The sequence below is a fragment of the Salvia hispanica genome, chromosome 1 (assembly GCF_023119035.1).
Source record: "Salvia hispanica cultivar TCC Black 2014 chromosome 1, UniMelb_Shisp_WGS_1.0, whole genome shotgun sequence".
In the NCBI taxonomy this organism is placed as follows: Eukaryota; Viridiplantae; Streptophyta; class Magnoliopsida; order Lamiales; family Lamiaceae; genus Salvia; species Salvia hispanica.
This window is the reverse complement of record NC_062965.1, coordinates 27309171-27336733: the sequence shown is the minus strand read 5'-3', so window position 1 is coordinate 27336733 and position 27563 is coordinate 27309171. Positions and strand designations below refer to the sequence as shown.

General features: G+C 34.5%; 5 protein-coding genes across 7 annotated transcripts; 3 read left to right on the top strand and 2 right to left on the bottom strand.

Annotated features, from left to right (window-relative positions):
- Nucleotides 1-297: 297 nt before the first annotated feature.
- LOC125202470 lies at nt 298-3837 on the top strand. 2 transcript variants are annotated; one of them, XM_048100870.1, is made up of 13 exons: nt 298-318; nt 959-1004; nt 1117-1419; nt 1493-1567; nt 1641-1699; nt 1787-1922; nt 2181-2277; nt 2365-2431; nt 2792-2890; nt 2975-3064; nt 3134-3288; nt 3373-3474; nt 3551-3837. In XM_048100870.1, the coding sequence occupies exons 3-13, from the start codon at nt 1167-1169 to the stop codon at nt 3663-3665; spliced, it is 1248 nt and encodes a 415-aa protein (XP_047956827.1). In that variant the 5' UTR covers nt 298-318; nt 959-1004; nt 1117-1166; the 3' UTR covers nt 3666-3837. The 2 variants fall into 2 exon arrangements, with proteins under 2 accessions (XP_047956827.1, XP_047956826.1); XM_048100869.1 differs by lacking the exon at nt 298-318 and adding an exon at nt 325-594.
- Nucleotides 3838-4693: 856 nt separating this feature from the next.
- On the top strand, nt 4694-7450 carry LOC125201053 (UPF0415 protein C7orf25 homolog). 2 transcript variants are annotated; one of them, XM_048098942.1, is made up of 4 exons: nt 4694-4949; nt 5026-5851; nt 6299-6465; nt 6868-7450. In XM_048098942.1, the coding sequence occupies exons 1-4, from the start codon at nt 4738-4740 to the stop codon at nt 6935-6937; spliced, it is 1275 nt and encodes a 424-aa protein (XP_047954899.1). In that variant the 5' UTR covers nt 4694-4737; the 3' UTR covers nt 6938-7450. The 2 variants fall into 2 exon arrangements, with proteins under 2 accessions (XP_047954899.1, XP_047954898.1); XM_048098941.1 differs by having other exon boundaries at nt 4701-4949; nt 6730-7450.
- Nucleotides 7451-7557: 107 nt separating this feature from the next.
- On the bottom strand, nt 7558-8499 carry LOC125201054 (NDR1/HIN1-like protein 6). The gene has a single exon (XM_048098943.1). The coding sequence runs from the start codon at nt 8398-8400 to the stop codon at nt 7639-7641; it is 762 nt and encodes a 253-aa protein (XP_047954900.1). The 5' UTR covers nt 8401-8499; the 3' UTR covers nt 7558-7638.
- Nucleotides 8500-14878: 6379 nt separating this feature from the next.
- Nucleotides 14879-17975, bottom strand: LOC125205197 (pectin acetylesterase 8-like). Its single transcript, XM_048104054.1, has 14 exons — nt 17834-17975; nt 17653-17730; nt 17231-17375; nt 17059-17141; nt 16780-16912; nt 16555-16634; nt 16378-16467; nt 16159-16283; nt 16007-16070; nt 15837-15890; nt 15666-15743; nt 15445-15556; nt 15184-15320; nt 14879-15067 (listed from the first exon to the last, which is right to left on the bottom strand). Exons 3-12 carry the CDS (start codon nt 17373-17375, stop codon nt 15512-15514), a joined length of 897 nt encoding a protein of 298 aa, XP_047960011.1. The 5' UTR covers nt 17653-17730; nt 17834-17975; the 3' UTR covers nt 14879-15067; nt 15184-15320; nt 15445-15511.
- A 3574-nt stretch (nt 17976-21549) lies between these two features.
- LOC125201755 (periodic tryptophan protein 1 homolog) lies at nt 21550-25740 on the top strand. The gene is made up of 16 exons (XM_048099993.1): nt 21550-21758; nt 21962-22146; nt 22283-22353; nt 22442-22537; nt 22636-22759; nt 23005-23063; nt 23140-23205; nt 23558-23628; nt 23720-23816; nt 24020-24094; nt 24209-24307; nt 24433-24576; nt 24667-24696; nt 24793-24852; nt 25015-25092; nt 25270-25740. The coding sequence occupies exons 1-16, from the start codon at nt 21640-21642 to the stop codon at nt 25354-25356; spliced, it is 1461 nt and encodes a 486-aa protein (XP_047955950.1). The 5' UTR covers nt 21550-21639; the 3' UTR covers nt 25357-25740.
- Nucleotides 25741-27563: the final 1823 nt, after the last annotated feature.

Genomic DNA, 27563 nt, shown 5'->3' with positions numbered 1-27563 from the left:
AAGTGGACAATTAATAGGGTCGGAGGGAGGGAGTATAAATCACATGGTACAAAAGATTTTTGTCTGAAAATTACAGAAAAGAGATGGATTATGACCTTCGAAAAAAGGTAGCACTCGTCGCCATTGAAACACAAATTTAGCTTCTTCTCATTGTCATTTGTGTTTTACAGTTTACTTTTTTGAGTTTTTAACTAAAAATATTCAGTAAATCTTTGTGTTGTTTGCATTCCAAATTCTTTTTATAAAATAGTCTCTCTCTCTCTTAGCTTGCTGCGACTACTTATCAACAATTCCACTCCACGCTTCACATTGAAACTTGCAAGTCTCTCTCTCTCTATCTCTGTATTTACATATATATATTCTCTTTCTACCTCATAGTAATTGATGTTGATATATGCGGCACACAAATTCAATTCAATCAGAGTCTAGTTTCAATTGGGGTTGATTCGATTCGACTTTTCTTGATGGTTTCAACTCTTTCCACCAAATCCCACAGCAGAATCAATCCCAAAAAGTGAAATTTTTCACATATCTTTTCCTCCCTTTTCTCTTCTCTCTTGTGTGATGGAATTTCTGGGCTCTGTTTCACTTCAGGTATGGTTTTATCTCTAAAGATTGAATCTTGGGGTTAGAAATTAGAAATCAGCTGTGATTGAAGTGGGATTCTTTCTGATTGTTGGGTTCAATTGTGGCAAATACTATGAATAAATATGAGTTTGCTTGTGTTGATTGCTTGCTTCCTGAATTATGGCTTATGGTTATGCTTTACTCAAAATGCTTCTCTCGTGAGTCAAATACCAGAAAGTGAGAAACGTTTTTGCTTAAATCCAAACCTAAATCAAAGATTAGATTTTTAATCAAGGTTGGTCACATTGAAAAAGCTAGCACTTTCATGAGGCTCTTGTGACATTGATGATATCACTTCCCTTTTCATTTTGTTCATTTTTTTTCAATGCAGAATTTTCTAGAGGGATCTGCCAAGACACATAGCTTCTGAATTATTTGTAAGCACATTTCCATCTCTTAGTAATACACACTTTGTCAGCTGCTTTTCTTGGTTTTGGTTGTCTTGACTCATGATGTGAATCTGTGCAAATTCTTGAAATTGTTGGATAGGACTCCCTGGATTGGTTGTTTGTGGTGGCGGATCGATAAAATCTTAGGAAATGGGGTGTTTTCTATCGACTCAAAAGGACACGGGCGGGAACCGGAGGAGGCCAGCAAACATTGGGGATGTTGCTGTGTTTGTTCCGGGTTTACGGATCCCTAAGCCCACCAATTTCTCGGAGGCGTTGGGCGATCACCTGTCTAAAAGCTTGGTGGAGCGCCTATCTGCGCTTAGGACGAGGATAGTTGTTATGGCCGGGCAAGAAGCTCCAACGATTACAAGAACGAGAAGGAAAACTGCAACCCAACATGGTTAGTAGTAACTTAGTATCGTGTTTTGTTGTCATATCGTGTTGGTGTTGCATAAGCTGACTGATTCTTGCAGGAGGTTCGACACTGGGTGATCTCCTTCAAGCTCTAGAAGATTATCTGCCTGTGCTTCTGGGATTGGTTAAAGATGGTAAGCCTTTTGCTCTGCCAATTCACTTGTTTTGCCATTCCTATGGTGAGCGTGACTCATTTGCATTGTGCAGGGAGTCCCTTGCAACACAAAGTAGAGTTCGTTTGGATCAATCAAGAAGACGAAGCGGAGGTCAAACTAAAACCTCACGGACATCGTTCTTTAAATTTTTTTTTTCTGTTGAGCTGTTCGTCTCATTATCCTTGTCTGTTTCTCCAGGAAACGGCAATGTGTAGCGCTTGGTATGAAGTATTATCTGTTTTGCACTTGATGGCAACGCTGTCGTTATCTCAAGCTAATCTGTTGCTCCTTCCAAGAACGTCAGTCGATGGTTATCAGCCCAAGCTAACAGAAGGTATGCAACTTTTGGGCTTATAAACATATCTAGAAATGCTTGCTGTTGCATACTTGCATTGTAGGTGAAGTGATGTTCAAACCATTTCAATGAAAAACTGATGTAATGTTCGATTATCGTTGTATGATTCATATACCGACATATATGTTATGATCATACTATGCCTTACAAATATTGTTTAAGAAGCAGTACTATGAGAGTTGTGTGCTTTGTGTAAAGCTTTTTTCGTTCTTCTGTAATGTGGTCCTTTTCCAACAGAGAGTCGTCGATCTTCTGTTGATGTTTTCTTGAAGGCAGCTGGTTACCTTGACTGTGCTGTCCGGCATGTTCTCCCACAGTTGCCCGACGAACTAAGGTATCATCGTGCACGCTTTTAATTATTACTCTGGATTGTATCCAAGAATTGCTCGATTAAATCCTTGTTTGCCATTATGTTCTCAAGGAGAAATCTTCCGGTCGACCTTGCTGAAGGAGTCCTACGAGCACTCTGCCTTCAAGCACTTGGACAGGTATTGGCTTCATCTCGTTTCGTTTGCTGCCTTGTGGCCAATGCTTAGATGGATCTTCCATCTTGAGGTTCATCTGAGGTTGTGTTGCCTGAATAGTATATGATTCTCGAGCATAAAACCTGAAAATTTTCGCCGGTTTTAAACAAATTAATCGACTTGTTGTGACTTCATTAGATTGATAATAACTGAGCATGGACTTTTGGATGGCACGCGGCTTCGGAGTTAATAATGTTTGATGATTAATAACAATGCCTAGGTGACATATCCCAGAAATCACTGTCTGTGTTGCCCCGTCTGTGAAAAGCTATAGTCGATGAAGCTTTATCTGTTTTTGTGGGAGCTAATTCGTGCGTTGAATAGGGTGTTGATATTCAGCTGGGACTCGCCATCGACAGCACTAAAGCAACACTGGCTGTGAAACGAAGACTTGCCTGCGAGATGGTGAAATACTGGCAACAGGTATCGTCCGTTACTCCCTCTTCCGCATTGTAAGTGGCTCGTTACTTTTGGGCACATAGGTAATGGGGATTTCTGTGATGGCAGGCGCAAGATAACATAATGAACCTTGCATTGGCGAACGGGTGGGGAGAGAAGCACAGGCTATTCGTGAAGTGGAAATACCTCGAAGCAAAGGTATGTTAACGAATGAATGGGGATTCGTTTGGATAAGTGTTATAGTGATTGATGGTCGTTCGGGTGCAGGCTGCAGCATACTACTACCACGGCCTGATTCTGGACGAGGGGAACACTGAGAAGTCTCACGGAATGGCTGTAGCAGCTCTGCAAGCAGCAGATGAGTGCCTCAAAGAGAGCAACAAAGCATGTGAAGCTTTTCACTCATCAACACCCCTATCTAGGTAGAATCATCATTCCATTTGCTCAAATTCATTCATTTTCATTTCTTTTTATTTTATTTTGTATAAGTGTATGAATCTGTGTAGGAATCCTCCTCTGTGGGGAACAATGAAGTTTCTGTCTGAAAAGATTCCAAAGGATACTTGTAGCAAAGTGAGAATCAACAAGGATCTTTACTCCCACGACAAGTAAGTTGGCCGCCCCCCTCATCTCGTCTTTACTCATCAATGAGGATGATTGAATGACGATGGTGTTTTGTTGTAGGATAATGGAGACAGCACCAACGCTGCCGGATTTCACTCTGGCCCTCAAACCGGACGAGTACCAGCTTCCCGAGGTGGATCTTTCGTGGAATCAACAAGCACAAAAGAGTAGATGATGATGATGATGGCATGACCAAAATGGTTGTCACAATTTATGAATTATGTGGTGTTTTGCTCTGTAAAATTCACATTTTAGTGTAGATCTCAATGTGTGCAAGTATGCTACGGTAGCATAATAATTTCAACCATTTTATATGCTCAATTCCAGCTTGATAAGTTCGAATTTCACCAATGCCTCTTTATAAGTTCTGATCAGTCTATTTTCATTGCTTTTAATTTTGTTATTGAGAGGATCTTAAACAAGTTTATTGATTTTACATCTCATGGATAATATATTGTTTAAGTTGTAAATAATGTAGGTGTATGATCATCTAAGTTCGTGAATATTGACTTATGTAATCGAAGAAGGTGATTCAATAGCAACTCAATAATAATAAAAAAAATTGGGATCAACATATACTTTAAAACTGGGATAAATTATTTAAAAAATTATGTAAGTCGCAATTGTTCAACGAACAAATAGTTTTGATGAAATTGTATCTATTACAAGTTACAACACCACAAAAATTATACTCCCTCCGTCCACGAATAAGAGTCTCGTTTTTCCATTTTGGTCCGTCCACGAATAAGAGTCTCGATTCATAATTACCTTAAATGATAAAGAGACCTCACATTCTACCAACTCATTCCACTCACGTATCATTTAAAAGTTAAAATATATATATAGAAGTGTGACCCATATTCCACTAACTTTCTTCCACCCACTAACCTTAACATTTCTTAAAACCCGTGCCGAATAGAAATGGACTCTTATTCGTGGACGGAGGAAGTACTACGTTACAAGCAATTCTTTTTTGCATGAATCAATTGAAAAAAAATCTAAAATTTATGACTTTTTAAAAAATGGCAGAATCGATTGATCAAATTTTATACTACTACTCTTTACTCTTTAAATAATTATGTTTTATGCGCAAGTAGTACTTATATTTAAACTACTTAACAAATTAAACAAACCATAAAATAGTTTTAAATTACCAAAAAAAAAAGAGAAGAAAATACATTAAAATTTAAAAATATTCGGAATATAAATTGTACTGACCGAAATAGCGAAAATTGAGCGTCGAGAAGATGGAGGAGAAAGCACGCGCCGCCGCCGCCTCGCCGGAGGAAGATGCCAAGAGAAGGTGCGATTCCCTCATCGATCAACTCCAGCACATACCAAGGACTAAGCTCTCTCCCTCCTCAAAGACCACACTATGCCGTTTAATCAACTCAGAGCTCACTTTTCTCCACCGTATTTCCGCCGCCGCGGCGTCTGATCTCAATTCTCCTCCTCTCAGGTACATCCCCCTCCATTGATAATCGGTTCTCAATTTCGTTCTACAGTTAGCTTATATGATTAATTTGATATGGCAGTCTGAATATCGGCCACTTAGAGGCGGTGGTACATGTGCTCCGGCAGCCCTCGGTCACCGGAGTATCGCGCGTCTGCAAGCCGATTGAATTTTCGAAATCGTCTAGCGTTTATGTTGATGTAGTTTGCTCACTGAACGGGAATCCCGTGTGGTTCATTGTCTCCGGCAGAAACCCTAGGTGCATCTCCTGGAATGGCGGATCTTCTGAGAAGGACAAGGGATTGAGGAAAAAGATTCAGCTAGTTGTCGATGCTGCACGCCACTCCCCTGTAACGCTCCGACCATCATCGGTTGTGCTATTCTTTTCTAATGGCCTTGGTGATGATGTTTACCAGAAGCTTAGATGTGAATTTAAGGCTTTGGATGTGAAACTGGAGCCACTTAGCTATCATGAGTTGGAATTGGAGGAGGAGTGGACTGATGTGGTGCTTGGTAGATTGTTTCCTGATGCTTGTGCTGTGAGAATACAAATCGGGGAAGATGGAATTGTAAGGGCGAAAGATATCAGTGAGAATAGGATTGGTGGTCCTGTTTCGTGTAACAAGTGCTGCGAGCACTCTGGTTTTGATCCAGGCTTGTCTTTAAGTTCTCTTGTTACTGGAATGAAGTGCTGGTGCTGCTCTTTGGATGATGAAGTGGAGCTTCAAGTTGGATTAATGAATCAGTCATGGAGGGATGTTGAAGCCAAGTTGGTTAATTTTGATACTACAGCAATGGTTGCCATTGCCTCAGGAATTAGTAATGGAAGGACAGAGAAGCTTTTGGCTACTCCAGAGCGTCAACTGAGAGATCGTTTTAAAGGCAACTATGACTTTGTGATCACCCAGGTGGTAATACGAGACTAATAAGAGTGCATTGCTGTTTTTTGGTGTTCACTGGCAAGTTGATATAGAAAAGTACATTTTTATGAGCCGTATTTAATGCATTCGCGATTTTGATCATGTAACGTCAATTTAATCTCTAGGATGCAGCCTGACTATATATTCTGCCAGTGCGTCTCTAGGTTAACACATAAAATCAGGATTCAAGCATCAAGTTTTATGTAAATGCAAATCCTGCAATTGCTCATGAGATGAATGTTTCACAAGGGAGACTTCGATATGCTCATATCCTATCACTCATATTGCTTGAAATGTGAGAAGAAGCAAGGAATCATACTGTCATAGTAAACTTAACTATTGTTCTGCTTCAACTTTAACTCTCATCTGCATGCTGCATTTATTTCCCATGGTTTCCTTTTTTCGATTTGTTGACCTTGATTTATGCAATTCCAGGTTGATTCTGAAAATCAGAATCCAATCCACAGAGAGTTGTCTGGCTTAATATCAGGAAAACGAGGAATTATCTGTGAAAGTGTTCGGCTGGAGTTCCAAGAGCTCATTGCAATGTGCGGGGGACCTAATGAGAAACTAAGAGCTGAATTCTTTCTGAAATTTCTCAAGTAAGTTCTTAGGAACCAAGTTATGTGTGCTTGTATCACTACGATAATTTGTTATCTGGCCTTATATTCAAGTTCACCTATGAAGATGGAATTATTATCTTGACTCTTTACTTGCTGAGTAACTATATTTGATCTGTCTTGAAAAGTGAAATTGGAAACTGCAATGTGTGTGATTGCTTTTTTTTTTACTCTTTTGTTTCTCTGGTGCTTGTTTTTAGAGATTTGTGAATATCTTTTTCCTTAATAAATAAGTGACTATACCAGGGTAGTGCCTGACTGTCCATCAACACGACTGATGAGCCTTCCAACAACCAGAAAACTGGCTTTGAAAAACAAAGTGGTTTTTGGCACTGGTGATTATTGGTGTGCACAAACTGTAACAGCAAATATGGCTTTTGTCAGGGCTGTCTTACAGACAGGAATGTCTCTTTCCATAGTAGAGCACAGACCACGGGCACTAATTGGGGACTAAAATGCTGCCATGGATATTTCCACTTTGTGGAAGAGTTTGTCTACTATCCAATCAATTCTTGACATGTATACGCAGTAGAACTACCGTCCATACCACATCCACACAATAATGTCATACTTGCCTGAGAAGCACCCGGACATCCAAGGAGGCAGTTGAAATTGAAAGTAAAGTAAAGATGTCTGATTACTTTAAGCAGGAGGAGTGCAGTTGACTAATTCTTCCTGGTTATAGACAGAGTACGCAAGATCTTAGGCAGGAGTTCAAGGGGAACCATTTGAGAGTAGGTGAAAGAGTTCACCATTGTTTGGCCCTTTAGCTGAAACGCCTCATGTCCGCATCTACATGGCTGATGTTTTGCAAATATGGGCCAAGCAAGAACTCCACCAACAGGATATCAAATTACAGCTCCGGGGTTATCATATTAGAATTGTATTATTAGCAGTTATTCCAGATTGGTGAATGTAGTTCTCTTACAATCTTTTGACAATGCAGTAAATTATTTATGTTTTTCAAGATTGTTTGATATTATTTATTTGTGTAGGCTGTTCTTCTAATACTAACATAATCAATGAAAGGTAAATACAAAAAAAGGAAGGCAGATCTACAAAGAACGTGAAAGCTGAAAGTAAAGAGAGTAACAAAATATCTTCCGAGAACATTGGAAGAGGGGTGCGGCGGCGACCAAAAGAAGAAGAAATTATTCAGAGTTTGAGTCCAAAATGACAGCTACTAGCTTTAATGCTGATTAAACTATTAGTAGTAAGACTATCAACGATCAACTTGCAGGTCCCCAATATCCTGACCTTCCTGAGCTTGAGGGCTCCAAGTTTGATGCTGACAGGCACATTTATATTAAGATCGAGAGGGACCCTGCCTGTCTGCTGCTGCTCTTGCAATGCATTCAGCAGAGTTGTCCCATACTGATTCCTCCCTGTTAAGGCGACATTCAACACCGTCTTGTTTTGATGCCCCTGGTAGAATTTGGGGATGGTTCCTTGGCAGAGGTTGGTGTCTTTGTACCATACGCTCAGACGGCTACCCTTCTCGTAGTAGATTCCAATCTTCTTGTTGGGGTTGTCAGCGGTGATCCTAACATTGAACCTTGCAGAAAGGGTCATGTCGAAATTGAGTGTCAGATCCGATACCCTGAGGTTGTCGACTGAATATTTGGGAAGCTTGGGCTGAAACACAAGGTAAATAATGCCTGCAGTGGCTCCAACGATGAATAGCAGGAGCGTCAGGAGGCCAACCGTCCAGCAAAGGCATTTGCAGCAACAACGTTTGGGTTTGGGGTCGGGTTTAGGGTCTGGATCGGGTTTAGGGTCCGGCTTGGGCTTGGGCTTGCCTGGTGGCACCATCGGAATTGATGATGGATCTCCATTTTCTAGTCCTAGCGAGGCCCGAGGCCGAGTAGGCATCGCTATTTCAACATCTGGATATATCTTCTTATGGTGTTCTGCCATTGGAGGTGCTCTGCTCTAACTTGTTATGTTGAACTAAATTATGTATTGGTATAATGTGTCATCAAGATTTTGTGGTGTATATATATGTGTATGTGTGACTATGGGTAGGAAAATAGGTCAGCTTTCTTACCAGACAATATAAGGTAGTAAGTGCATGAGTTAGGTCAGCTAAGCATGACATTTTGTTATTTATTTTATTTTTCATTGGAGGGGAGCTAAGCATGACTTGTTGAATTAAGCTTAAATTAAGCATAAGAGAGAAGATGTTGCAAGTCAGTCCAATTGTATTTGTGCGCTTGTATGAAAAAATTAACAACTTCGTAATTTGTAAAAGCTCTAACACATGTTTTTTCCTAGTCTGCAAATACAGTTGATCAAACAATCTGTACAAGTCATCATCAGGCTACACCATTTCCATGTAATAATGTATTGAATCTATTGATGGTTTAGAAACCAGACAGCTAAATAAAACAAGCCAATAGTGTTTATTTAAGAGTTAGATGGCATTCAAGTGAAGCCATCAAATACAAAAGTAGCCTAACCTGTTTTGCTGTTCCAACATAATCATGTGATGAGCTCAAAATGGCTTCAACTAGTAACTTTGATCACTCTGTTGGTATAGTGTTCCAATATCAGTTTATATGGTATAGTGTTCCAATATCAGTTTCTGCAGCTACATATTTGAATTGAATCATTATCTCCATGAACTGGTTTGAAATACAGGTACTACGATTTTTCGAAACATACCATATAAACTGGATTGAAGTCAATGCGCCTCAACTTAGTGTGTATTTGGTTTGGTATCCATGGTTACTTACATAAGTAAACCTATGATAATATTATCTGTGAAATTGTTGAGATTATTTTGATTGTGTTTGGTATGTTGTTTATAGCATTGCTTAAACTCATACTACAAAATTACTAAATAACCTTGATAAAAGTAAGTTGACAATTATATAGTAGAATTAGAAGATGTCATATTATAACATCATATGTGTTTTTATTTTCAACAGCAGCCACTATATATATGTAGTGTACATATTACAGTATTGTGTAGCTATAGCACTTGTACCAAATGATTTCACCCCTGCCATGATTATCGTCGCAACGGTGCATATCCACAACTTTTTTAACGAAGACGTCAAAGAAGCAGTTATAGTTAAATGCTAAGAAGCTGCAACAGTATTCCGAAATGTCTACTGAATCATCATCTTCGCACATTTCATTGGAAAATGGACCAAAACATTCTTGTGGCAAATACTTAAAACAGTATTCCGGACTTACGGCATCATAACCTTCAATAAGAACACTTAATATATAAAAACCTAGGATCAAAAATATTGGCTTGAATTGGGGAGTCATGTTTTAATTGGTTTATGGCCTCTCCATTTTTTTGTTTATGAAGTTTATATGGAGTCATCTGACGAAAGATAGATAAGTTACCGCAACATAATTTAACCGACGAAACTTACAAATCAATGCATTTAAGTGTTTAGAGTTATATGATGAAAGTCATAACATAAAATAACCGACAGAATTTATAAATTAATGCATTTAAGTAAAAGATAATTTATCACAACATAATTTAATTGAAGAAACTTCCAAATCAATGCATCTATGGATGTTATGACTACTGAGAACCAAGTGAGATTTATTCGCAATAAAACGCAAAATCTAAATTAATTAATGCTTCTACGGCTGTTGTGAGACCTATGACTAATGGGGAACCAAGTTAAATTTATTAGCTAAGCAAATCTCCTATTAATACAAAATCTAAATCCTTTCGACTTGAGAAAGAAAACTCAAGAATAAGCTTATATTAAGCTCCATGACATGATTACAGAAGATATGCTAAAATAATTTTGATATGGATAAAATAAGTTGACCCCTTGGTATTTTGTTGGGCAAGAGATACTGCACATATAATATAATTCTTGTCCATTACACTAACTTCAGTAAGCAATGAGTTCATTCTTGCACCATAGGCAGAAGAAATTCCTTTTCCAACTGATTCTTACTGATTCTGCATGATATGGATTCAAACTACACTGCAGTTAATTGGAGATAAATTTTAAGTGTCTACGAATACAACACTGCTTCTTTCGAAATACCAATCACCCATAGCTTTGTTGAATTGTCTGTGATAAAAAAACAAAAATATCATAAAAGTGGAATAATTTATTTCATGATATAAATTAAAATATGAGTCCACTATTTGAGACATGAAAGGCAAATAAAATCATAAAACTTGCCTTACTTTGCAAAGTGAGTGTTCCTTGCCAATACTGTTTGTAAATGAAATCATGCTCATAGCACGATGTGATGAATAATCCTCTTGATGGATTATCATCTAGTTTCTCCAATGTTTCCAGAAACGTGGTCTGAAAATCTGTGATTAAATTCAAAGGATTATGGAGGACAAAATCAATCGAAAAATAAAATTTATGAACTATTAGTAGTTTTAATTGGAAATTGAAATAATAATAACAATAATAATAATGAGTTTAGATTACCCATTATGATACTTAGTTGATTTTCAGTGCAACTTGAAAGCATGCCCGTGCAATTATTCCAGCCCACTTCGTTAGGCGAATTTGGTGCTATGTATGTCGTTATTTGAAAAATTACACAAATAAAATATAATTATTATTTTGAAAAAGAATTAACCAAAAGAAGCTTAACTTAGGACATAGGAAGAATAATATAAATGTAAACAGAACTTACTTGATATTTCTCAAAATCCGAGTTTAGCAAAAACAATGGCGTCCGGATATCATTGACCACATTTTCCGAGAAAAAACACTGAGATTTTAAAAGAAAACAATTAATTAGTCATATTTCAAATATAATAATGACAGAATCAACTTTATAGAAGTGTATATATATCCATTTAACCAATTCTGGAGCAAGTCTTTGTGTGCATGACTCCTGTAGAAATTGGGCTAATTCCTGAAGAAAAGAAATGATGTTAAGTCGATCCTGTTAATGTGAGATGAAACTATAACATGGAAAGTACTAATTTTTAGAATTATAGTAATTATTATAAAATACACAAAAATCCTTACATGAAATAAAACTACTTTGCGAAAGTAGTCTATGGCATTGTCCTAAGCTCCACGGAGATGTTCCCTATTGGTTCAAACACAAAAATATATAGTTAAAGTTCTTATTAAATTTTCATTTGAATCTTACGATCAAATAAAGAAGATAGAATCTGAAATGCATTTTAGACGACACGCACCGGGTAGGAAAGAATGGAAACGATCACAATTTAGGATCGTTGCCAACCCACTTGTCGAGTTTCCTATCAGTAAAGCATGTCAACAAAATCACCAACACACCAGTTATGCCATATGATTAAATGACAATTAATAGTGTAATAATGTAATTAGGTTAGAACAAATCATACATTTTCAGATTATTCGTCAAAAATTGTGCTGAGGTGAATAACAATAGTATAGTGTTCCAATATCAGTTTCTACAGCTACATATTTGAATTGAATCATTATTTCCATGAACTGGTTTGAAATACAGGTACTAGGATTTTTCGAAACATACTATATAAACTGGATTGAATTCAATGCACCTCAACTTAGTGTGTATTTGGTTTGGTATCCATGGTTACTTATATAAGTAAACCTATAATATTATCTGTGAAATTGTGATTATTTTGATTGTGTTTGGTATGTTGTTTATAGCATTGCTTAAACTCATACAAAATTACTAAATAACCTTGATAAAAGTAAGTTGACAATTATATGGAGTAGCATAATTAGAAGATGTGATATTGTAACATCATATGTATTTTTATTTTCAACAACCGCTATATGTAGTGTACATATTACAGCATTGGGGAGCCATAGCACTTGTCCCAAATGATTTCACCCCTGACAGCAGCTTGCTTATCGTCGCAAAGGTGCTTATCCACAACTTGTTTAACAAGTTGGTAAAAGTAGCAACCAGCGTTAAGTGTGAAGATAAAAAAGCCGCAACATTTATCCGAAATGTCTACTGAAGCAGTTGCATCTTCGCACATTTCATGGTTAAATGTATCCAAACAATCCGGAGGCAAAACCTTATAACATTCTGGATCTTGATAATCCAATCCTTCAGTGAGAATACTTAATATATGAAAACCTAGGATCAAAATAATTGTCTTGGATTGAGGAGTCATGTTTTACTTAGTTTTAAGCCTCTCCATCTTGTTGCTTATATAGTGTTATTTGATGAAAATAGATAATTTATCACAACATAATAACCGGCGACATTTACAAATTAATGCATTTAAGTATTGTGTAGAGTTAGTACATGATGGAAGTTAGATGATTTATCATAACATAATTTAACCGACGAAACTTACAAATTAATGCATCTATTGCTGTTATTACTAATGAGAAGTAAGTGAAATTTATTATCTTTAACAGATTCAATACAAAATATCAACCAAGTGAAATTTATTAGCTAAACAAATCTCCTATTAAATACAAAATCCAATTCCTATGCAGACTGCAGTTCGACTTAAGAAAGAATCGCAAAGAAAACTTGAATAGGAGTTTATAAAATGCTCAATGACTTGATTGCAGAAGATATGCTAAAATAATACTGATATTGATAAAATAAGTTGAATTACACCCATATAACATATTAACTTGATAGATAACATTTTTCTTAAACATAAATTTAAATATACTTACAATGATAAAATAGATAAACTTAATGGATTTATACTACATCGGGCAGTTAATTGGATGTAAATTTTGAGTGTCGATAAGGCGAACACTACTCCTTTCGAAATACCAATCACCCAAGGCTTGTTGAACTGTCTGTAATAAAAAACAAAAGATATCATAAAAGTTGAATAATTTAATTCGTAATATATATCAAAATGTGAATTCATTGTTTGTGATATAAGTGCAAATAAAATTATAAAACTTGTCTTATATATTTTGCAAAGTCGGTATTCTTTGCCAATTGGTTGGACGGTAAATAAAATCATGGATATAGGAAGAAGTGATGGATAATCCTCTTGATGGATTATCATCTAGTTTCCCCAATGTTTCCAGAAACGAGGTCTGAAAATCTGTGATTAAATTCAAAGGATTATGGAGGATAAAATCAATCAAAAAATAAAATTTATGAACTATTAGTAGTTTTAATTGGAAATTGAAATAATAATAACAATAATAATAATGAGTTTAGATTACCCATTATGATACTTAGTTGATTTTCTGTGCAACTTGAAAGCTTGCTCGTGCAATTATTCCAGCCCACTTCGTTAGGCGAATTCGGTGCTATGTATGTCGTTATCTGAAAAATTACACAAATAAAATATAATTATTATTTTGAAAAAGAATTAACAAAAAGAAGCTTAACTGTAGGACATAGGAAGAATAATATAAATGTAAATAGAACTTACTTGATATTTCTCAAAATCCGAGTTTAGCAAAAACAATGGTGTCCGGATATCATTGACCACATTTTCCAACATAATCATGTGATGAACTCAAAATGGCTTCAACTAGTAACTTTGATCACTCTATTGGTTGCATTAATAAACTCTAACCTCATCTATATTTTTTTAAACATCAGATTGTTCGTTAAAAATTGTGCTAAGCTCAATAACAATAGTATAGTGTTCCAATATCAGTTTCTGCAGCTACATATTTGAATTAAATCATTATCTCCATGAACTGGTTTGAAATACAGGTACTAGGATTTTTCGAAACATACTAGTATATAAACTGGATTGAAGTCAATGCGCCTCAACTTAGATAAGTAAACCTATGATAATATTATCTGTGAAATTGTTGAGATTATTTTGATTGTGTTTGGTATGTTGTTTATAGCATTGCTTAAACTCATACTACAAAATTACTAAATAACCTCGATAAAAGTAAGTTGACAATTATATACTAGAATTAGAAGATGTGATATTATAACATCATATGTATTTTTATTTTCAACAGCCGCTATATATATATATATATATATATATGTAGTGTACATATTACAGCATTGGGCCGCTATAACACTTGTCCCAAATGATTGTACCCCTGCCAGCACCTAGCTTATCGTCGCAAAGGTGCCTATCCACAACTTGTTTAACAAGGACGTTAAAGAAGCAGTCATAGTTAAGTGTGAAGATAAAGTAGCCGCAACATTTATCCGAAATGTCTATAGAAGCATTTGCATCTTCGCACATTTCACGGTAAAATGGACCAAAACATTCTTGTGCCAAATTTTTATAACATTCTGGGCCTGTGGGATCATAACCTCCTACAGTGACAACACTTAATATATAAAAACCTAAGATCAGAAATATTGGCTTGAATTGGGGAGTCATATTTTAATTGGTTTATAGCCTCTTCATTTTTTTTGTTTATGAAGTTTATATAGAGTCATCTGACGAAAGATAGATAAGTTATCACAACATAATTTAACCGACGAAACTTACAAATCAATGCATTTAAGAGTTATATGATGAAAGTCAGATAATTTAGCATAACATAAAATAACCGACAGAATTTACAAATTAATGCATTTTAGTGTTGTGCATGAAATGGATTCAAACTGTTACATTGCAATTAATTGGATATAAATTTTGAGTGTCAACGAGTACAACACTACTTCTATCGAAATACCAATCACCCACAGCTTGTTGAATTGTCTGTAATAAAAAAAAAACAAAAATTATCATAAAAATGGAATAATTTATTTCATGATATAAATTAAAATGAGTCCACTATTTGAGACATAAAAGGCAAATAAAATCATAAAACTTACCTTATTTTGCAAAGTGGGTGTTCCTTGCCAATACTGTTTGTAAATAAAATCATGCTCATAGCATGATGTGATGAATAATCCTCTTGATGGATTATCATTTAGTTTCTCCAATGTTTCCAGAAACGTGGTATGAAAATCTATGATTAAATTCAAAGGATTATGGAGGACAAAATCAATCGAAAAATAAAATTTATGAACTATTAGTAGTTTTAATTGGAAATAGAAATAGTAATAACAATAATTATTATGAATTTGGATTACCCATTATGATATGTTGTTGATTTTCTGTGCAACTTGAAAGCTTGCTAAATTCTGTAGTGCAATTATTTCAACCCACTTCGTTAGGCGAATTCGGTGCTATGTATGTCGTTATCTGAAAAATTACACAAATAAAATATAATTATTATTTTGAAAAGGAATTAACCCAAAGAAGCTTAACTGTAGGACATAGGAAGAATAATATAAATGTAAACAGAACTTACTTGATATCTGTCAAAATCCGAGTTTAGCAAAAACAATGGCGTCCGGATATCATTGACCACATTTTCCGGGAAAAAACACTGAGATTTTAAAAGAAAACAATTAATTAGTCATGTTTGAAATATAATAATGACAGAATCAACTTTATATAAGTGTATGTATATCCATTTAACCAATTCTGGAGCAAGTCTTTGTGTGCATGACTCCGGTAGAAATTGGGCTAATTCCTGAAGAAAAGAATTGATGTTAAGTCGATCATGTTAATGTGAGATGAAACTATAACATGGAAAGTACTAATTTTTAGAATTATAGTAATTATTATAAAATACACAAAAATCCTTACATGAAATAAAACTACTTTGCGAAAGTAGTCTGTGGCATTGTCCTGAGCTCCACTGAGATGTTCCCTATTGGTTCAAACACAAAAATATATAGTTAAGTGTTCAATAACAAACTTTAATGGAAGTTCTTATTAAATTTTCATTTGAATCTTACGCTCGAATAAAGAAGCCAGAATCTGAAATGCATTTTACACGACAGGCACCGGGTAGGAAAGAATGGAAAAGATCACAATTTAGGATCGTCGCCAACCCACCTGCCGAGTTTCCTATGAGTAAAGCCTGTCAACAAAATCACCAACACACTTGTTATGCTATGATTAAATGACTAATTAATATTGAGTAATAATAGTAATCAGGTTAGAATAAATCATACATTTTCAGCACTACTCATTCCTTGAGTACTTATGAGCTCTTCAATTACAGATGTGAAGATTCTCCGGCCTCTTAGATGGAGATTTGTTTCCTAAAAATAAATAAGAATTGTAATTATAACAAGTTTTTGACTATTTGATCTTATGAAACAAAGATAATTAAATTGTCATAGACATACCGGATTAACGGCTTCAACATCTGCCATAAATAATGCCCCATCACAGTATTGGATCAAAACAATATTCCAGTTATAAAAATCTGAAACAAAAATCAACCAATTATTATGAAATTTATTGTTACAAACAGAGATAAAATTTTATAATAACTCAACCACATACAAACATAGAATTCATTCATGTGAACTCAACTATTTAATTCATATATAGATGTGATTTCTTATTACCTGGATTTATTGTTTTGTTGGGACTTTGGCAAGCAACCAAAGGTAAATATAAAGGAGGAAGATTTTTGGTGGACCCGAAATTTGTGTTGCTTCTATAGAGGCATCCTCCCTTTGTACCACACCATGCTCCTCCCTAATATGAAAAATGTAAATCTTTAAACTAATCAAATAACACAACTAAAATATCATAGCATACACATATATGTAGGAAAAAAAAAAGATTAAGATGAAATATTTAGGGATACTCTCTTATATACTAGTATTAGTTTGAGGGCTGACCGGTAGAAAAATCATCCAACTGTTGATTCCATCTCCGAATCCCTTGATAAAATAGTAGGCTCCAGGGGATCCATCCAAGCAGACTATCCAATTAAATTGTTTATCATTAAATCATATCTAGAGAAATAGGAGTAGTAATAAATAAATTCTTGGAAAGTAGTAGAACTTTTACCAGCCCCTTTTGTTATGGCATCCGTAATGAATGTCACATTCAGTTGTTGGGGAGCGTTTTGAGCGTCCACTTGAGATACGATGAAGACGAGCACATAAAGTAACCATATGGAGAGCGTGAGTTGGTTGTGGTTAATGCTACCCATCTTTCATGAAAAAAAAGAACTTAGTTAAACTATCTGATAGGGAGAACTGTTAAGTTAATAGTAGTAAAATTTGCAGAAATAAGCAGGTTTATTATTAGAAGGAAACAATTTAACTGTAGTGATGAAAATAATAATACTCTAGAAGTTGAATTTGAAGGAAATAATCAAATGTGCAACTTTGAATTGTGGAGAGAATTCACCTCCAAAGATGCAGTAGAAGTGTAGCTGAAAATTGCAATTGGATCCCTTATAATGATGTATTTTGGAATAGAATTACCTGATTTATGGAGATGCTTGACGATTGAAGAAGTTATTCTGAGATGCAGAGAGAAACGAAAAACAGAGGCGATATTTTCTGTAGAGAGAGAAAAATCATATGAATAGCACATTGTAATGGGCTCGAATTCGATCATAATTAAAATTCAGAGATAGAGTTGAAGCACAGCTCATCAACTTACATGTTGAAGTAGATGAAAAGTGGTGGGAATGAACAAGCAGATCTGCGCCAGAAAAATGAAGCTTTAGAAGGAAGAACTTCAAATCAAATCATGAAAGCACAATCAGAGAGGAGAGGGAGGAGTGAAGTGAAGAGTGTTAGGGCAAATGGTGGAGTTATAGATATTCTGAAATGGAGGGAAACTGGCAACGTCTATTTTTGTCATGTTTGGTTAAATCATTGAATTCATTTTGGGGAATTTATTCAGGACAATGCCCATGCTTCACCCATACCTATTTCCTAGTTTAGCTTTACTTCTAACTTTTCAAAGATGGCCATACCTATTTCCTTGTTTAGCTTTACTTCAACTTATTCAAAGATATTTTTTGTGGACAGAGTATTAGTGATTGAATGGAGATTTAATTAGATATTGATCTTCGGATTGATTAATTATTATGTAAAATTGAGATACTAACAATGGAATAGTATATATCCAAGTAAGATTAGGAAACAACACACCACAAAAACATACTCCTATATACTACACATCAGCTATTGCATATATACTAATTCTTGTCCATTACACTAACTTCAGTCAGCAAAGAGTTCATTTCTTGCATCATAATGATCTTCCGATTGAGCCCCAAATCAGGATGCATTGCAAAATAAAGAGGAAAGTAAGATATTCAAGAATAGTTAAGTTTGGTTAGGTAGCATAACCAATTCATTGAATTGCATTTCCTAGTATAGAATTTGTTGAATTTATTTAAGATACGCTGACAATGAACATGCTTCACCCCATACATATTTCCTAGTTTAGCTCTAGTTCAATCTATTCAAAGATTGATGGTTGATGACAAAGCCCATACCTTTTTCCTAGTTTTAGTTTAGCTGAATTTAATCATTCAAAGATGTTGAATGCTGACGGAGAAGAATTATTGAAACGATAGCTAACATCTATTTTTGTCTATAATCATTCAAATGAACAAGGTTTGCATTTCCTAGTTTTAAGATCAATCATATTTGAAGGATCAATTATTAATATTATGTACCCCTTTACGAATTAATCGATCATATTTCACTTATTATGTACCGTTTGCAAATTGATCTTAGTACTCTCAATTATTATGTACGAAGATCAATCATACAAAAAGGTCATGAATAAAACTGGTAAAGAAAAAAAAATAGAAAAAAATGGCATTGTAAGAGAAATTTGCCCTTGTAATAGTTTATGTATTGAGAATTTGAGATGGTATTTCTTCTACAAACTATTGTGATTAAGGACACAATAACCTTTGAAATTGAAAAGGCCACAAATGCATTGCACTCAGTGGCGGACGCAAAAATGAACTGGAGTAAGCAGCGACGAAGGCACATTGGGGCCTGGGGGTCCCTGGGCCCCTCAACATTTCACATTGTTATACCATTACTACCGACATTCAATGTATAATTCTGTGCTAGCTTAGTTGGTTGAGCATGCAGGCTTCTGTAGTTGAGGTCGCGAGTTCGATCAGGGCTCTCACTTTCCCGTTTCTATTTAATAATGTGCCTATTATTATTTGTTTTTCTGTTTCATTCAATATTTTTGTTTATCAATTTCAAAATTTTTAATTCTTTACAAAATATTCCTTTTTAATACTAGTACTATTATTTTGTGTACGAAATGGATTTATATTATGTAATGAAATAATTTATCCTATATTTTTATTTGTATAGTAAAACTTGGTTTTTTTTAGTTTTGCAATTTTATTTTTTGCAAAATAGTACTATTATTTACAAAAATCTATGTTATAGATTTATATTATGTGATGAATAAAATATTCTACATATTGACTTATCGAATAAAAAATGAAAATGTAGATTATTATTTTTCAAATAAATATTTTTAGATTTTGATGAGATTAAATATGTAATAATATCATAATATTAAATTTAACTAAAAACTACTCCTATCATTTTATTCTTGAAAAATATTACTGTAGATTAATTATTTAGCATTTATTATGATGCATTCTCAAATATTTTTGTCACATTCAAACTATATTTCTTAGTTCTTACAACTCTCTTTCACCTATATTGTAGCATCCTTAGGTGACACTAACATCGAAAAAGATTTAAGATATGGGCCCCCCAACGAAAATTTTCTGGCTTCGTCTCTGGGAGTAAGGGCTAAATTCTCAAATTCTACCTTAAAAATAAATTTGTAGGTAAATAAGATTATTAATAGGGGCTTTTATATAATGATGTGTATAGAATATGAATAAATTTTAGAACTTTATAGTAGAAAATAATTAAAAAAATGAATTCATTAGGGGCTAAAGCCGCTCCCCCAATGTGTGTAGGTCCGCCACTGATTGCACTTCAACCCGTGCCGTCTCGTAAAAAACTTCATAATGCCTGACGCCCTTCTCGTTTGCTTCAACTTCCTGTCGCTGTTCGACAACAAAAGTGAGAATCGGGCCGTTTTTAGCTACTTGCTTTATGTTGAAGCAAGAATACATGCCCTCAACTTCAATCCTAACATTTTCCATTTTCAACTTGTGTTTTTTTTCATAATCTATCAATGAGACTTGTTCAATTTTAGCCCACTTATACATAAGTCCCAAACAAATTTCTAATTTTCTTGCAAGATAAAAACTCCACCAGTCCCAAAAAAAAATTATTTTTTCTATTTTGGATCATCCCTCAAAATTTGATGAAGTCTAAAAAAGAAAAGTTTTGAACAAACACACACCAATAATAATGTAGACTCCATAATTCACTAACATTATTTCCGCTACTTTTTTCTCTTTTTCTTATTTTTTCCTATATCTCTTTCACCATACTAATTCCAGACTAAAACCCGTATTAACAACTTTGTCAATCTTAGAGGACAGAGGGATTAAGGATTAATATATCCACAATTAATTTCTGTTATTCAGTACCAAACCTTAAACAATACTACCTCCGTTTCACCATAGTTGAAGCGAAACTTTTCGACACAGAGTTTTAAAAATGAATATTGGATGTGTTAAATGAATAGATAAAAAATAAGAGAGAGGAAAAGGTAGAGAGAATAAAGTATAAAGTGAATAAAATAGAGAGAGTAAAGTAAGATAGAGTAAAGTAAGAGAGAGAAAAAAGTTACCATATATAAAAATGACTCAACTATGAAGAAACTTCTCGAAATGAAAAAATGACTCAACTATGGCGAAACGGAGGGAGTACTAGCTTTGATTCTATTATTGATGGCTCCAAATCGTCGATCAACCGATGGAACAATTTGATTGGGAATTGAACCAGACAAATAAAAATGCACCAACTAAATAAGTAGATCTACGTATATCATTCTCTATCCAATAATATTTGACTCGCTTCCAATAACTGCTATCTATGAATGATATTAATTATTTTTTAAATCTTGGTTGATATTAACCTTTTTTCTTTCAAAAAGATGTAATATTATGTTAAATAAGGATTTCAATAAATAGTTGTATTACTAAATGTGTAGAAATAGGCGATTTATTTGATTAAAATAATTCTGTTTATGAGATTAAGATGCAACATACTAGATGGTACTAGATTAAAATACAACATACTAAATAGTTATTAATACTCCCTCTTTTCGATTTCATCGTTAATCTGTTCAATTGTGATTATGGTCATTACTAGTACTATTAAATAAATTAAATCAATAGCCCAAATTTACATAATTCAACATTAAATAAAATGAGTTAAGGTTTAAAAAGAAATACATATAATCAAAACCAGGAAGAATCCCTAAATCAGAACCGCCGCTTTTCTTCTCATCTTCTGTCGCCGCTTTTTCTCCGGCCAACGCTATCAACAATGATTGCTGCAATCTCCTGGGTTCCGAAAGGATTCGCTAATTCAGTACCCACCGCAGCAGACCCTCCTTCCAAAGAAGAAATCGAAGAGATGGTAAAGAGTGGCCTTTTGGATACTCGGTTAGTTCATCTCTTCCCTCTATTTGGTTAAGCCCCAAATCGCTATTTTATCTTTATTGAATGATTAATACTTTGAATTTGGGGAAAACATTTAATTGATACATGGAAGGGCATAGTTTGAAGACATAGTGAAGCAAGTAGTATAAAAATTTAAGCTTTATTACATGTGGTATGTAAATTCTTGTTTCGTTTGATTTTTGCAGCGAAGGGAGTGAATATGATGAGGATATGAGTGAGGATGAGCTCGGTCAAGATGATGATCTTTCTAATGCATTATCTGCTGCTAATGCACTTGGAAAAGCTATCAAGACTGGAAACCCGGAGGCCGACAGCTTGACAGAAGCACTGAAGGAGCTAGACATGGATAATTATGATGAAGAAGATGATGGTGTGTTTTGATTGATACTGAATGACTCCTCTGTTTTTGTATTGATATATCAATCTCTTGCCAATTGTCAAATGATGTATCTTCCTAATTGTTTATTTGATACTGAATGAATCCCTCGGGTTTGTATTGACATCAGGTGCTGAGCTGTTTGGATCTTCCAACTTATACTATGCAAGTAACAAAATGGACCCTTATTTGAAGGATGGTGTAAGTTGCCTTTATATGATATAAATTGCTGTGCGCTATTGTACATGTTGGCAACCGTTTGATTGGTGAATCTCTATAATGCATTCAGGATGAAGACTCTGAAGAGGAAGAGGATATGACCATAAAACCAGAGGATGGTATCATAGTGTGTGCCAGGAATGAGGATGATGTCAGCCATCTCGAGGCATGTGGTTTGTTTGTCGAAAAATTCATGAAAAATTTAGATGCTCTTTGATTTCAATATAATCCAGTCACTAACTATTTGAATGACATTTGAAACAGGTTTGGATATTGGAAGACCCTTCAGATGTTAATTCAAACATGTATGTACACCATGATGTTGTCATTCCAGCGTTTCCCCTTTGCACAGCTTGGCTTGATTGTCCCATCAAAGGTGGAGAAAAAGGTAATAAGATTGCAGGTGTTTTTTATCCGTTGGCATCTTACAGTTTCTTTGTTAATGATGGAAGTCTTGTGTAATGTATGTACACCATGATGTCATTCCAGTGCTCATATCCCTTTACCTGTTTGGATATATTTATCTTTTACTCAGTGATGAAGCACGCGTAGTGAATTTCTAAATGGTTCTCTCCTTATATGCATGCCATCGCCCAGATAAATAAAAAATATTGGTCATATTTCTTGTTGTAGGAAACTTCATTGCGGTTGGGTCAATGGAACCAGCTATTGAGATATGGGACCTTGATATAGTATGTTGTCTTTTCTCCTTGTCTATGAGGTAATGTTGTTTTTGGTTAAAATAACCTCCAAATTTGATTCTGTTAGATGGATGAAGTCCAGCCATCTGCTACATTAGGTGGCGTTGCGGAAAAGAAGAAAAAAGGAAAGAAGGTTGTTCTTTTTCCAGTTGCACCTTAATACAGATTTAAGTGTTGTATATTTCACATACTACTATTTTTATAAATACAGCATGTTCCTGGCACCAAAAAGGTTATACATTTTATCGCCTGCTGTATTTGTATGCAATAATGAAAATTCCAGTACTCGTTCCTTCTATCACACTAAGGTTGTCAAGACATGAATAGTTTTTTTTTATCCCGAGTGGTCATTTTGTTATACTTGGCAAGGAGTATCTCTTGTTTAACTTGAAAGAGTAAAACCAAGGGATATGTTGATGATTATTTTTCCTGGTAGCCTGACGACGTGCCATATAACTTGCTCCTTCTCTCTGTCTTTTTATTAGAAATCTATTAAATATAAGGATGGCAGCCACACAGATTCAGTTCTTGGACTTGCTTGGAACAAGGAGTATAGGTATGTGGGAAGTTTTATATTGTTTTACATATCATGCACCAGAGAAATCGGAATGTAGCGGTTTATTTTCTTATGCTGTGGGTTTATTCAGGAATATTCTTGCAAGTGCAAGTGCAGACAAATTGGTTAAAATCTGGGATGTGGCAACTGAAACTTGTAACCTGACTTTGGATCACCATACAGACAAGGCAAGGCTGAATTATTGTGTTCTTCGTAACAAAATTTATTGTAGCTGTGTTAAATTTTGTATCAGTTCACCTGTTAATTATTTAGTTGAGGAAAATCAACCGAATTACACCTATAGGCTTACCGAACATATGATGATCTGATATTCCAGCAGAAATTTCTTTTTTGCAGTTTGTGTTCAATGATGTGATGCGATTTTTCACAGGTTCAATCAGTTGCGTGGAATCATTTTGCACCGCAAGTTCTTCTCAGTGGATCTTTTGATCACACTGTGGTTATGGTAGGCAGGCTTGTCTTTCTAAAGTTCAAGATAACTTCTTAATTTGTTACTCTCAGTTTATGTTAATTGTAGGAGTATTATATCTATATCGATGAGCTTTATTATGCATTGCAGAAAGATGGCCGGCAACCTGAACATAGTGGATTTAAGTGGTCTGTAGCTGCTGATGTTGAGAGTGTGGCATGGGATCCACACACAGAGTACTCATTTGTGGTTTGTGATTTAGCTTTCTCCAATTTCAACTATTTTATGGCTGTAGATGCGTATAGCCTATTCAGTTTTTTTTTCAGAATGGAAATCCCTGAGCATGAAATTTCTCGTTCAATTGTTTTTTTCAGGTCAGTCTGGAAAATGGCATGGTTTCTGGCTTTGATATCCGTAATGCTAGCTCTGATCCGTCATCTCAGCCCAAGCCACGTTTCACTCTCCATGCGCATGACAAAGCAGTTTGTGCAATCACATATAATAGCTTAGTTCCAAATGTATGTGATTTTATCTTCATCATAGAATACTTTAGATGTTAATCACTATACAATATTTCTGAACTGAATTCGGGGGTTGTGTTCATACAGCTTCTTGCTACTGGCTCAATGGATAAGATGGTATTCTCCTATTTCTATCAATTTATTTGTCTCCACTCTATAGTGTGTTTGCTATAGAGATTCAAATGATTCATCTGCTTGGACCTGTCTCCTCAGGTTAAGCTCTGGGATTTGTCAAGCGAGCCGTCATGTATTGCTTCCAACAATCCGAAAGCTGTATGCTAATTTCCTTGAATTGTGTTCGTTAATATGCATGTTAATTTGTCGTATATGAAGCTGAGGTTTTCTTCTATTGATTGGTTCCTTCTGCTTACAAATATACGTGTCACACTTATACGAGTTAGATTGACCATCGGTTTTCCTTGAATGCTGTTTCAGGGTGCCGTGTTTTCCATTTCATTCTCTGTAGATTGTCCTTTTACACTGGCCGTTGGAGGTTCTAAGGGAAAATTGCAGGTTGGTGATTTGTTTTAAAAATCCGTGCGCGTATTATTTTTTCTTGTTTAGGAGTACTCGTTTTTACTCCTTTCATGTTTTTAATGACTGAACAATTTATATCCAGTGATCTAGTGGTAGATTTTCGTGGCAATTGTTTTTCAACGACTAAACAATTGTTTTCATCTCTTGTTGCAGATGTGGGATATATTATCTGATGCTGAGGTTTCTAGAAGATATGGGAAATATGCGGCCCGATCCAAGCCTCCCCCTCCGAGCTCTTGAAACATAAATTGGAACTTGATCGATATCAACAAATGTGATGATTTATGTGCAGATTGAGGGTTGATGTGATTAGAAACGCAGGGTGAAATTTTGCAAGGCTAGGGAAATGTGTGAGCTTCTAACTCGCAACGGCATAAAATGCTCTTACGACACACAGGTGCACCGTTTTTTGAGATCTCCTACTGCTAGAAAATAGTTCGCATAGCATGAAGTTTTGTTAGTTGTTTAGGATGGTGTTGGTTGAACTGTTTGACAAAGATTGCTTGAGAATGATTATCTGTGTAATATCTTGGAAAAATGACTACTAAACTCATGTTTCTTGGATTATGCACAAAAGAGAGATGGAGTTAGGATATTCCATCTCTTCTTTATTTATGTTTTTTAGATTGATATATATTCAAATTAATGGTTTTTTACTTATATATTCATACACTTAAGTTAAATAGTTCTCTTTCTTTCACTGAAATTCCTTTCATTCCAACCGTAACAATTTTTACTAGTTTATTCAATGATCACTCGGACTATCAGCATTATTATTATTTAATACAATACTTGCTCCTTCCTATAAAATTGGTCATTTTCAATTTTGGTCCATCTCATAGCTCTTAATTTTGTTAACCTTTTTTCGTTAATGGGTTAAGCTCATTATTCACTAATACTCTCTCCGTCCCAGATTAAGAGTCGCTTTTTGCAATAAAAGTTCGTCCCAGTTTAAGAGTCACTTTTAGAATTTTCCATATTTGGTTATACAATTTTACCTCATTCTTCATCAAAATTACATAAAAATGTCATTATCTACATTAAAATAAATCAAAACAAAAATCAAAAGTCAAAAGGGACCCACCTTCAATCAACTTCATCATCTCACTTCATTTAATACACACTCTATCATCTCACTTCATTTATTACACACTTCAACTCTTTCTTAAAACCCGAGCCATTAAGTGACTCAAAATGTGGGACGGATGGAGTAATATTTTAATTATTTTTGTCTCTTTTTCTCTCTCTTATTTTACTAATTGTGCATTAATATTATAATCTATGTTGTTCTAGATATAGATATTTTTATGAAACAAATGGAGTAAAAGAATAACTTCTTGTAGTGAAATTTAATAAATTCAAAGCAATAAAAATTGTAAAAACCACAAATAAATGTATAAATTATGTCAAACGAGAACTAGAAATTACATGAACTGAGTTGTGAATGGAAATTAATAACTGACACTTCAATCAATTAATGTTATAAATTGAGAAATGAAAAATAAAGGGATATCAGTCTTAAACCATAAACTTTGCCAAAATTTGGCAGTTGCCACGAACTTTAAAATTAGTCTAAAATATCATAAACTTTGCACTTTGTTTGGTATTTCCAAAACTTCCCCAAATAAGATATTTTCATCAAAATCTTATTTTATGCGGGCAATCATGATACGTTTTATAGTATTTTAAACCACTTTTTTAAGTTTATAACAAGTACTAGGATAAAAGGTCACGTAGAAAACAACATTGATTTAATTATGTCAAGCATGATTAAAAAAAAAAAAAAAAAAACTCGTAAGTTAGTAATATGATGATTGACATGCCATGAGAAATACCAAACAAAGTGCAAAATTTATGATATTTTAAACTAATTTTAGAATTCATCGAAAATTTTAAATTTTAGGTAAAGTTCATGATTTAGGGACCAATATTCCAAAAATAAAAGAATTGATAAATCCTTCTTAATTTCAATGTAACATCAAATATACTCCTATATAAATTAAAGATATTTGACATTTAAGATTGGTCCAAGGGTGTCACATTGTAATAACCCCTTTTTGGGGTAGTTTGGTAATTACAATTAACAAAAATTGGAAATGTTGGGGGTCACATCCATATATTAAAGTAGTTTCGTAATTTAAGTCGAAATGATGTACTAAAAGTTAGGGGTCATATTGTAATTTAAGTATCCTTCATCGCAAATTATGAGTATGAAGTAGCACCAACAGCGCATCCACCAAACTAAAAATCAACAATTACTACACAATAAATAAATAAATTTAGAAAAGTAAAAGAAAAGGGAAAAACTACGCCTTGTACAATATTTATTCCTCACCTGGATCTACAAATATAGGAAAATTAGATTTTAACATTCAATAATATTTCTTGTCTCTTAAAAATAAAAATTATTTCTTTTTTTTTATTTGTCATCTATAAAAATTTTGTAA